Genomic DNA, 12227 nt, shown 5'->3' on the forward strand with positions numbered 1-12227 from the left:
CAAAACTCAGTTATCGCCCTTTGTGTCAGTGCGTTGTTGCTCCACTTTGAATTGAATGAAAGGAAATACATATAAACAAACCTGCTCGTATATTATATAAAGCCACACGTGTGTTGAGTGTGTGCTATAATATAATAAACACCTAAAAATGTGAACAGCGCGAAAAAAAACCTGCAAAAAGTGTTGCCTAACCAATGGGCGTCACGTAAAGATGATGCCATTCATTGCTTCTATGAATTTCTTGTGGAATAAAATAAGAGAGAGAGAAAGAACGAGGGAGATAAATTCAATGAGAGAGCAAACATTTGTTAGCTTAAACGCATTCGCGTGTGGCTTTCTCTGCTTGACTTTTTTGCCCTACCATCACTCTGGCATTTGTCTATCGAGCAACAGGAAGAAGTTGCTGTGCCGCAGATAGATGGCGCTGATAACTGCATAATGCATACACCCACACTCATACACAAGCTCAACGGAAATTTGTGGCTTCCAAGTCGGTGTATATGTATGTGTATAAGATGTTTGCCAACAATAATAATCGGGTTTGCAAGCAACCGCAACAACACCGCAACCAATCGGGCAATATTTTGGTCTTTCACCATTGTTCGAAATTTGTAGTTCTTTTTTCGTCTTCAGTTTGGCTCAAAATTGAATGATTTGTGTCTGACAGCAGGGGGCGCAAGGATGCGGGAAGTGGGTTAGGGTATGCGTGACGAGCGATGCGGGATGGATGGTGCTTCGTAACAGAGTAAACGGCGCACAGGATACAGATGACAGCGCTACAACAGCGCCAGAACCATTGTTCCACTGATAAGGCAACTGAGCATATTACCTGCGTCAATCAACGTAAAGGTACATTGATGTACGATGATGTACTGCTTGGCTGTGTAGCCGAGTCGACCAGTTGGCAGGATATACATGCTGCCAGCATTAAAAAGGCAGTGAGTCGACGCTCAATTACCATGACATAGTCGTACGGTGAATGTTGTTTATGAAGTCCAATGTTAACTGTAAGACTGTGTCTCGGTGGTTGCAGCCAAGCAACAGCGACCCAAGACACTTTGACAAACGGAAGTGAAAACCGTTTTCAAGTTTTGCCCCAAAACTAAGTGTAAAGTTTCTTTTGTAAGTTTTAAGTTGCGCTGTTGTTGCTTTTTTTTGGTTTCCTTGAGTCGGGTTGGTTACCGCATGGCAGTGTTGCGTTTGCTTGCCAGCTTATCAGATGTCACAAACAGACATGGCAGACTCTTGGCTGTGATGCCTTCTCCCTTAGCACCCAATCTGACAGGTTGACAGGAGCTCGCTCAGTCAAGAAACAACCTGGAAAAATTTTTCATTTCGCGAATTAATCATGCATATGATGCGTGCTCATTAGACCATATTGTGAGTGGGTGATGGGGTGGTGCGGTTGTGTTGTGCGGAGCATATGCCTACATGTGTATATGTATGCGAGTATGCTGGCCTATAGATTCCCCAAAACTTGCGCCTGGCTGCGTTTATAAGCTGCTCACATCGGTCGCTGCAAGAACGTTGATAAGGCGCCAAGTGTCATAACTATGTGAACGAGGAGCGGCCATCAGCTGCCAGTTGAACAGCATAAGAACGATAAAACGTGCGGGTCAGACCATAAGATTAACTGGCTCACTCACTGACTGGCTGACTGACTGACTGGCTGCACGTTGTACTAATTAAAATTCGGCATTAATCCAGATGATTCCGCTGTCAACATCTACTCGGATGACTGTAGTTGTTCCTAATGAAGCCAGATGCGGCTGTTGCTGCTGATGCTGACGCGTCTGTGCCCAGTGCCAGCTTTTCAGCTTTCCTGTTTGCCAATGCCCTGACCAACCCGTCCATTATGTACGTGTGTAATTGAACCGTGGCCTGGCATATTAAAGAGCGGGGTTTGTTGCTACCGTTGCCAGTGCTAGTATATAATTATTAAAACCAACAAATAAGTTTCATGTGGTCGGCGTGAGGTTTTGTGGTTTCCACGTTCATTCGTTACCTTATCCGCAGGCCGGATGGCTGGTTTGGGGCAAACCTGTCAACAGCCACCACACGTGAACCATTCCATGCAGCTGGCTGCTTGTTAGTGGGTTCACAAGGCATCAGCTTCAATTAACTAACTACGGAAGATATTTATCTAAAAAAATAATGTAGACTATGTTGGTATATCTTATTGCACTGTTATACTAACCGATTTGTCAAAGTATGCACAGTGATTTAAATAAAAGCAACAATTTGACTTTATTTGCGGTGTTGCGTCTACCAAATGCTTTCTTTCAAATCAAATGTACAAATGTACTTTCTATAATTTTTTATTTTAATCATAATCTTTAATCCGTCTGGTCGCTTAGTTAATTTGATAACTATTTGAATTCAATCCTTTCGCACAGAATGTCCAATTAATATTAGTGATTTTTTATAACCAAGCTCACTGAAAATGACAATTTACGGTATTTTTTTTTGTTAAAGTGTAATAGGCGGAAGGAGGCGTGTCAGGCAGCAGAAAGTATATATATTCTTGATCAGGACAATGTCCTGAGTCGATTTAGCTATGTTCGTCTGTTCATATGAACGCAGCTTTCGTCGTTGCCAAAAGGGTACCAAACCCTGTTCGACAGTGTCTTGTCAGTGTTTTGCTGCAGCCTCAGCAAATTTTCTACTAAATACACACTAACAGGGGCATGCAAACAGCCAAATGCGAAGTCAACGATTGTTTAGGATCAGGCGGGAATAGGGAAAGCTCACATCTGCATATTGTGCGCCTCGTTGAACAGCTGGGCAGGGCTCACGGGCAGCACCAGCTGCTGACCGAATATGTGTTGGTGAAACTTTAACAAGCACTTAAGTATTAATCATGGAAATCAAAGTCAGCTGCGGGTTAGGCACACGTACCAGAAGTGTGAGTGTGGGTGTATAGATATATATACATACATATATATATGTGTGTGTATGGTTGTGTCAGAATTGCCCAAAACTTTGTTGCTGACGCTTGCCTTGGCTATCAATGTCACAACCTCCGGGATTCAGATTCAGTGTCGGGGAACTGGCGACGACTAATGAGGCATTAAACCAAACTGCTCAACTTTTCGCCTGTCAAGCGTTTATTAAATTTACCGTTTTATTGGTCCAACAACTTGGTGTTAACTATGGGCTGTCGCTTGTCCAGTGGGCGTGCCGGGAGGCAGGCTTTAACTGAAATCAGATTACGTTGTTTACCACTTACTTCCAGCGGTTGCACAGTCAACTGGGCGGCAACCAGCAGCAGCAGCATCAGCCACAGCAACAGCAACAGAAAAAGCTACAGCAACATCAAGAGCAAAAGCAAAAGCAGCAGCCACTGCCATTTACATGAAGGCATCCGCGCCGAGCTTGTACTCGTTTCCTGAGCCTCTTGCCATATTTAAATAGTTGCGAAGTTCAGCAAATTTTATTCCAAGTACGTAATTTCGTTTTCGGAAATTGTATTAACCATTTATTAAGTCGAATTTTCTGCAATGGATGGCTAACGAGGAGGGAATTTGCTTAGCTCGTTTAAACCAAAGCGACTAAGCTAGGTGTAGTAGAAATTTTTCTTAAATATGATAAACTGAGGCAAGTTTTGGTAATTGAATATCGAAGTTTCCCAAGCAGAAATTTAATTAAAAAATTAAATTGATCACTGTAAAGTTAAAAATATTTCTAGTGTTTTTAATAAACCAAATAAACCCATATTTGAATTTTCAAACTTTGTTAATACATAGTGCAAATGTAAGTAGCTTGCACAAGCTTAAGCAGAGAACTCTAAGGAGCTTATAGTATTAAAATGGAAAATGTATGTCGGCAAAGTGCTAAATGTTTTAGTATTTTTTTTTTGCAATTTAACATTAAATGTAATCAAATATTTTCAACAAGTCCGCTACTTAAGCTCTATAAAGAAGCCATTAGTTTAGATAAGTGTAGATTTTCGCAGTTTTCATTATCATAAACATTTTTTTGCGTTTAATAATATGAAATTGCAAATTTTCACAGTTTTCTTCAGTTTCAATAGGGCAGGCAGCAAGACACATACTATTATCCAATTGTTCCCTTTGTGAATAAGTAATAAAACGATGTAACCGAATGCATTATAAAGTTTGCTCCTTTTTGTTGTCAGGAGCTCTCTTTACGCAAGTAATATTACAACGATTTGTTAGTTCGAAATATGCCACCAATAATAAAGGATGAAAGCTAATTCCTTTGATGGCAAAACAAATTTAATTCATCAACCTATTGACAGCAATCAAATGTGTATATTATGCCTAAATAATTTCAAATTTTGATTTACTTTGGCGTGCTGGCAAGGAATCGTAGTAAGTGGAAAGCATTTTAAAATATTTATGCATTGGGCATTGCGGAGTTTTGTCCGACGTGAATGCCAAGTGATGGCGATTGTGATTTTGGCAGTAACTCTGGAACTGTAACATTGACAGTGACAGGGGCGGCTTAAATTTTGCAAATGTACTCAAAGAAGCTATATAGGGACAGAAAGGAAGGCGGCCAGTGAGGCAGAGGCCAATGGGGAGAAGCAGTAGAGCCAATTTACTTTTAAGCAGCGCCTAAACGTGAGTAGCGAGGAATATTTTCATCGCTGTCAACGAATACAAAACCAACTAGTGACAGACCAACTAAATGGCAACTGCGGTGCCTTCTGTAATGCTGAAGCGGCGTCGGCGTCAGCGTCTGTGTCGGAAATGAAACGTGCAACTGTGGGGACGTGCGAGCGAGAACGCTGCATGTACGTGCCTATTGTGTGTATGTGTGTGTGTTTGACTGGCACTGACTGTTAGTGTGTTTTTGGCATTGAGTAATCATCAACGTTGAAAATTGCTTTTTTTATGGAGCCACCCACCAAAGCGCTGACATGGCCTAGCTATACTTAGCATATGTATAAGTACATATCAAAGTGTTTGAGTGTGTGTGTGCTTGAGTGTGTGTGCGTTCATTCGTTTGAGTAGGTGTGCGGTGTGCGTGCGACGCAGCATGGGCAGGCAGTAAAATCCTTTTTTTATGACCCGGTCGCTCGCCCAGTTGAGGTCCTGCCAATGCGTATGCTTTTGAGTGTGCGTGGGTGTGTATGTGTGTGCGTGAGGGTATTACGAACTTTGTGCTATGGCTGGCCTCGTCTTGCTATCTTGTGGTTTGTCGGGGACGCCGCACAAATTAATTTCGCAGCATATTCAAAGTGTTATTAAACATAATTTATTAAAAACGAAATTGTATAAAGTCAAGCCGTTGCTCTCATAGACTGCGCTCCTGGCAGAGACTGCTGCACTTGAAGGTGGTAATAAATTTTTGTGATTTTCGTTGTTGTTATTTTTGGGCAGGACTAAGCTGGAAAGCTTCTTGGTTTGAATACATATTCGTGCTTGGGTTCGAGGTTATGGGGTTCGTGTGCGTGCCTCTGTCACTGCTGAACACAATTCCGAAAATGGGCGGCTTACTTTTTTTCGATTCGCTCTTGGCAACAAATGTTGCCAGTTAATGTTGTAAACAAGTTGTGTGGGCGTTCGACGGGGCTTGAACCCCTGTTTGTGTGTTTGGGTTATGATATATGAGACAGGCATAGCAAATCGGAAATTTAATTTCCACAGAAAGTGGCATAATAACTGGCAGCTTAATTGCCGGCCATAATTTTGAGTGTCGCCTTCAGTCGTCTTCTTTCGGCCAAAGCCCAGACCTCGAAATAAAAGTTAACAAAAGCATCCTTTTTTTGACGTTCTTTGGTAGGCTCTGCTACATACACACGATGTTGTTGCCCGAGACGTGTATGGCGAGGAGGCGCTACGCGTCACTCCGCCGCCAATGGTGCCCTTTCTCAATGGCGACGAGCTGGACAACGTTGAGGGCGGCGAGCTGCAGCATGTGACACGCGTGCGTCTCGTGCAGTTCCAAAAGAACACCGACGAGCCCATGGTAAGTCGAGTTGCCACCACAATTAGCCAATGGCATTCAAACTCGTTCGCCATTCACCTTTTTGTTGCCACAGGGCATCACGCTTAAAATGACAGAGGACGGGCGGTGTATAGTGGCGCGCATCATGCACGGTGGCATGATACATCGGCAGGCCACACTGCACGTGGGCGACGAGATACGGGAGATCAATGGTCAGCCGGTGCAGCATCAGTCAGTGGGTCAATTGCAACGAATGCTGGTAAGCTGTGTATTCCTTTTGCGACCAAATATGGTTTACCAAGTATTGTTTTGTATTTCTTTTGTTCAGCGCGAGGCACGCGGTTCGGTTACCTTTAAAATAGTTCCTTCTTACCGTAGCGCACCACCACCCTGTGAGGTAAGTCTTATATAAACTTCGTTGTTATTTAAATTAACAGTTTTAGTTTGGCCCTTTTAAATATTTAATTCAAAGTTGAACCTGTTCAATAATTTAAATATTCATCAAAGAACTGTATCTGGGAAATACATAATATATTGCTTATTCCTGAGCAAAATATAATCGTATAGATATCGTCAACCATTGTTTTTTACATATAACCTGTTCGGCCTCTAGCGAGAATAAATAATTAGAGAGGCAAAACCTCAACCTTGTTATTACCCATCATAAATTTTAAACTGCGGTCATTTCATATAGTTAAATTTTTTATTTACTTTTATATAATTATAAAAAATGTAGGTCAATGTATTTTTTATTTTTCATGAATGACGCCCGTCAATCAAATTTAGCTTAAAAGTGTGCTTTAATGTCTAAAGTTTCATCAACTTGGTTTTATGTTTTAGGATTTACACAAACACAAACGAAAATTTTGTGTGTTCAATTTTTTAGTGTAAGTCGAACGACAGGGATACATATATATATAAATACATTCATAATTTTTGGATAATCTGTGTTTAGTTACGTTTGAGGCAAATTTAATTTAAATTCGAAATTGGTAGAGAGAAATAAATCAATAATTTGCTTGTGGAAATTTTATATTCTTCTGGTTTGTAATTTGAATGAAATTTAATTCGTGTTCATTTTGTTTTGCTAGTCCGTAAAGCAAACGTATGATTTGTGTAATATTATTTTACTTTGAAATTCACTAATTCAAAGCAATTATGTAATTATATTGTTGAACATTAACATGACTCCTACTCGCTCTTCACCCCTCCTCCCTAACACACACGCAGCTTTTCAGGATAAGACCTGCTCCAGTGCTTGTAAGTATCACGTTTCGACAAATCAACATGTAAAGCATGAAAGAGACGCATGCATCCACATTGTTCGACTGCCTCCATCTACATAGACTTAATTAAAAAGTCATACGTTTGATTCATTAATAAACATAGCTGCACTAATATCAGCATCAGCATCTGCACTAGCAGAAATTGAATGGATTTTCCTTGTCTGATGTCATTGCCACTTGCATGCGGAGTTTAACAAAAGACAAAATCTCTTCTAATGGTTAGCTGTGTTTACGGACATCTATCCGACAAACGCATTAGGGAACTATGCCTGTATTGCGATAAACTAATAGATTTTTGTTGGGCTCTTGTTTTTTTGTACAGATTTTCGTTCGTGCACAGTTTGATTATAATCCGCTGGATGATGAGCTTATACCATGTGCCCAGGCAGGGATTGCATTCCAAGTAGGCGACATACTGCAGGTAGGTGCATTAAGAAATCTCAGTCAAGCCTCATGTTTTTAACTAATGACCGGCCTCATCATTCTATTTAGATCATCAGCAAGGACGATCATCATTGGTGGCAGGCGAGAATTGATACGGTGGGCGGTTCGGCGGGCCTGATACCATCACCTGAGCTGCAGGAATGGCGCATTGCTTGTCAGACCGTTGATAAGACCAAGCAGGAGCAGGGTACGTGTATATTTCAAATTTCCTCTTAACATTTCCATAAATACATGTAAACCAAATATCTGTGTACTATTTATATGTGTAATTGGATGCTAAATATAATCGTATGCTTTATAATTCTATTATATTGGAAAGCGTGTGATGAATTCGTAGTTCACCAAAAAACCATTCTGCAACAGGCAGTGCCTAGCCAACACTAGTACACACCCACACTCCGACACTCCCACGCTCACTCACTCTTGACCATATCACACATGAAAACTTACACGAGCATTACAAAAGAAAAATATTACAGAGAATTGCATGACAAAAGTAGTCTCAAAAGTCCCCTAAATTTCGTCAAAATAGTACAAAAGTAAAACTGCGCTGTTATTTAACAGTAAAGAACATACAATTAGATTGAGAGTTTCATTTGAAGACACAAGCCTAACTATAGGTAACACGTACATATAATATATATTCAAAATCGTGAAAGCGTCAATCACACATATTCTATATATATATATATATGTATAACAATGTTATGCAGGAGAGCCGGGTGCTGGATGTTCCGCTCACGCAGATGGGTGTGATGGATCCGCAGGTAGCTAATACTCCTAAGACCCAAGTTAACAAATATTTCAGCAACAAATGAACATTTAACGTTTTTTCTAGAGTTTTATGTTTATTCAAGTCTCTTTCACGTCACCAAACGTAGCAAAGTTCATCTAAAACGGCACACCCACACCTGATTCCATAGAAAAGTATCCATATTCATATGCCATAAAATACACATTATCGGCTTTCCGATTACCCATGCAGAGGTTTTGGATACGTTTGAAAGCAAAAAAGTATTTTAGTCTATGGTTTCTTTATCATTTAAGTAATAATTACAATATTTATTTAAATTTCATTGAAGTTTTCTTTCGATTTTTCAATTACATATTTTTTTAATTTGGCTTTCACTGATATCCGAATATTATATGGATAATAGGTAATTATTACCTCTGCAAGGACAAAAAGCTTACAGCAGTATTTCATCAAGAGCACATATAATCTTATTCGTTGTTCAATGCTATTTAATATATCATTCAGTTCCCAGACGCAGCTTTGACATTTCATATGAATATACTCTAACATAGAATCGCTTCAATGACACGAACATTTACGTCAAAAGACCAATACAAATTCAAGTTCACCGTTCATAAAGTTAATATTAAATACTGTGTACAACTGTATAAAGTGAAGATATTTATGAAATTATGAACGATTTCGTTTGAATTTGCCCTATACTTACAGCTTTTAATGCATGTTTTATATATATTAAAATTATATTTGCCTTTACCTAACTTCTACTAAATATATCGGTTTATGTAACCCACAGTGAACTGTTCCATATTCGGGCGCAAAAAGAAGCAATGTCGAGACAAATATTTGGCTAAACATAATGCCATATTCGATACGCTCGATGTGGTTACGTACGAAGAGGTTGTTAAAGTACCAGGTAAATAATAATTGGCAAATTGTGCAGCTACAAAAATGGTAATATGGAACCCTTTTTATTTAGTCGGTGATCCGAACTTTCAGCGCAAGACTTTGGTGCTATTAGGCGCACATGGCGTGGGCAGGCGGCATATTAAGAATACATTAATATCAAAGTATCCCGACAAGTACGCGTATCCCATACCACGTAAGTCACCGAGTAGAATTCATGCAGAATACATAATTGATAAGATCTTCTTTCCTTAATAGATACAACGAGACCTGCTAAGCCCGAGGAGGAAAACGGACGCAGCTATTACTTTGTTTCACATGACGAGATGATGGCCGACATTGGTGCCAACGAGTATTTAGAATATGGTACGTATACTATATGAAATGATTTTTTGATTAAATTGAGTTCTTATTGAAGCGATTTTTATATAATTAGGAACTCATGAGGACGCCATGTATGGCACCAAGTTGGACACCATTCGACGCATACATACCGAAGGCAAAATGGCCATATTAGACGTGGAGCCGCAGGCCCTCAAAATACTTCGCACTGCTGAATTCACGCCCTACGTGGTGTTTATAGCGGCGCCATCGCTGCAGAACATTGCAGATGTAAGGCTTGAGTTACAGAAATTGACCTTTGGCCTTTGACTTATTGAATTATTTGTAATTGCAGTACGATGGTAGCTTAGAGCGTTTGGCGAAGGAATCGGATATGCTGCGTCAACTGTATGGACATTTCTTTGACTTGACCATTGTGAACAATGACATTAGCGAGACGATTGCTACGCTGGAATCGGCCATTGATCGGGTGCATACCACACCACAATGGGTGCCCGTGTCTTGGCTCTACTGACAAGACAGTGAGCTAGAATGTCCCGACTGTCTCGATGGCTGCGATTGCGAGTGGGATGCATACACACAGGCGTCCAATGTGGCGCTATACTGAAAATACAGACAGACACCATTAAAGTATTAAAAAGGCACAAATACGACACAACAAACATACACATGATACACACATTTACATTTAGTGAAGTGGGCAGGCGCCTGGCGTCTGCTAACATTATGTTCACACACACACACATGTATATATATATATATATATATATATATATATATATATATACATAAAATTGGGTATTATGGGAACTGCAGTCGCAACGCAAAAAAAAAACTGTAAAATTGAAAACAAAAATGAAACCGTATTTAAAATTTAATTTTTGTTATACTAATTGTTTAAACTTGATGTTTTTAGTCTAAGTTGAATATTATTTTATTTGCCATTCCAACAAATTTATTGTTTGTGTTATTGTTTTAACTAGTATTTTGTTGAGTATTCTTTTGCCAGACAGCATTAGACGCTTATGTAATTTTTACAGTTGTTAGTTGTTAAGTTAACTTGAACTGCAACAAAAGCACTCCAACGGATAACTAACACAAAATGTAAAATGTTTGCAATTTTACTTGCAAATACGATAGAAAGTCTTTTGAAAAGCGAGCGTAAAACGAGTTAGTAAATTATAGCAAACTACGTAATTAAATTTAACTAACATAGAACAAAAGTAATAAACATGATGAGCCATATGAGCAAGCGCAAAAACAAGAAATATATAAAGTTTAGTATGATGTGAGCAATTTCAAGTGTTTCAAACAAATTAAAAACAATTAAATACACTTAAAAACGAAAAAACATAAGAAAATCTAATACAAATACAAACATTTAATAAATATAACAAAAATGTGCACGGTTTTAAATGCAATAAAAGAAAAATTAGAAAATTCGTGAAAATGATTACACTTACATACACAACGCAAAACAGCAAAAGTGCATTTGCGAACAAAATTGTTGAAGTTGAATTAATTTAATTAAGAACTAAAAAGATGAAGAAAATGCAATCAAACAACAAAAGAGATTTAATTAATTGCCACAGCGTTATTATTATAAACGACAATTAATTAAACCACGACAAATTAAAACATAGAGTGAGCACGAAAACCAACACACACACACATACACATATGCATACACACAAAGGTACTAACAATAACAAACAAAATATGAATTATAGTAACGGCATATAATAAAATATACAAAATTGTCAAGAAATGATAAATGTAATACATTTTGAACCACTATTTAGTAAAGAATGTGCAGGTGAACGCACCAAAATAGAAACACGTAAACACGTATATATAATAAAATATACACATATATATTTTTGAGCAACTCAAACTCAGGTTGGATACATTGAAAATCAGACAAGTTGAATAAGATTAATATAGCGAGCGCTTCCTTTTATCCCACAGCCAATAAGCAATAACAGACAGCTTAATCAAGTGAACCAAATCAATGTGCCCACAATCCAAACAAACTAAAATTAAAATCGACAAAACAAAAGATTTAAAGAAAACCACCCGATAGCGTCGCAGTTTTAAGTTTTTAACGCTAATGTATTATGTATACAAAGAAGAAATCGTTTAGAAGTTACGCAATCAAATTACAGCAGCAGGAAACGATTTCATCCGTTTTTACAGGATTGCTGAAGGCACCTGCTTTTATAGAAACCTTAAACTCACTCGCTTTTATTATGATTCAAGTAAAGTTTGATTCTTATTTTTTCGATCTAAAAAGCAAAACGAATACAATATATAAAAATGAAGTATGATAAATCGTGACTCGTGAACACGCTGTTAGCACTAAATTTCATCTGCAATGACAAGCTATTTTGTAAGTTTACCAAAACTTTAAAAATCAAAGCAGAGTCTAGGCGTTAGCTGAACATCGCATGCAGTTCCAGGCATCGTGCATATGCAATGAATGCAAGTGGAACAACCCATAGAAAGCTAAGCGTCTCAGGGTAACCTGCAATTAGATTTCTAAGCTACGCGGAACACTCTTACTTTAGGCCAAAATAATAGCG

General features: G+C 38.7%; 1 protein-coding gene across 5 annotated transcripts in view; it reads left to right on the forward strand.

Annotated features, from left to right (window-relative positions):
* The window catches only part of LOC111596355 (peripheral plasma membrane protein CASK), a 29674-nt gene extending 19419 nt beyond the window's left edge, over positions 1-10255 (forward strand). For 4 of the 5 annotated variants that reach the window (XM_023310561.2, XM_023310554.2, XM_023310585.2 and 1 more), the window contains 11 exons: positions 5752-5937; positions 6011-6175; positions 6245-6313; positions 7147-7176; positions 7525-7623; positions 7695-7833; positions 9194-9313; positions 9377-9499; positions 9562-9669; positions 9740-9915; positions 9980-10255. In XM_023310561.2, the coding sequence (XP_023166329.1) occupies positions 5752-5937; positions 6011-6175; positions 6245-6313; positions 7147-7176; positions 7525-7623; positions 7695-7833; positions 9194-9313; positions 9377-9499; positions 9562-9669; positions 9740-9915; positions 9980-10159 (1395 nt within the window). In that variant the 3' untranslated portion in view covers positions 10160-10255. The remainder of the gene's footprint in view (positions 1-5751; positions 5938-6010; positions 6176-6244; positions 6314-7146; positions 7177-7524; positions 7624-7694; positions 7834-9193; positions 9314-9376; positions 9500-9561; positions 9670-9739; positions 9916-9979) is intronic. The other variant, XM_023310568.2, reaches the window with a different exon arrangement.
* Positions 10256-12227: the final 1972 nt, after the last annotated feature.

Source organism: Drosophila hydei, unplaced genomic scaffold (genome assembly GCF_003285905.1).
Source record: "Drosophila hydei strain 15085-1641.00,03,60 unplaced genomic scaffold, DhydRS2 tig00000063-arrow-pilon, whole genome shotgun sequence".
Lineage (NCBI taxonomy): Eukaryota > Metazoa > Arthropoda > Insecta > Diptera > Drosophilidae > Drosophila > Drosophila hydei.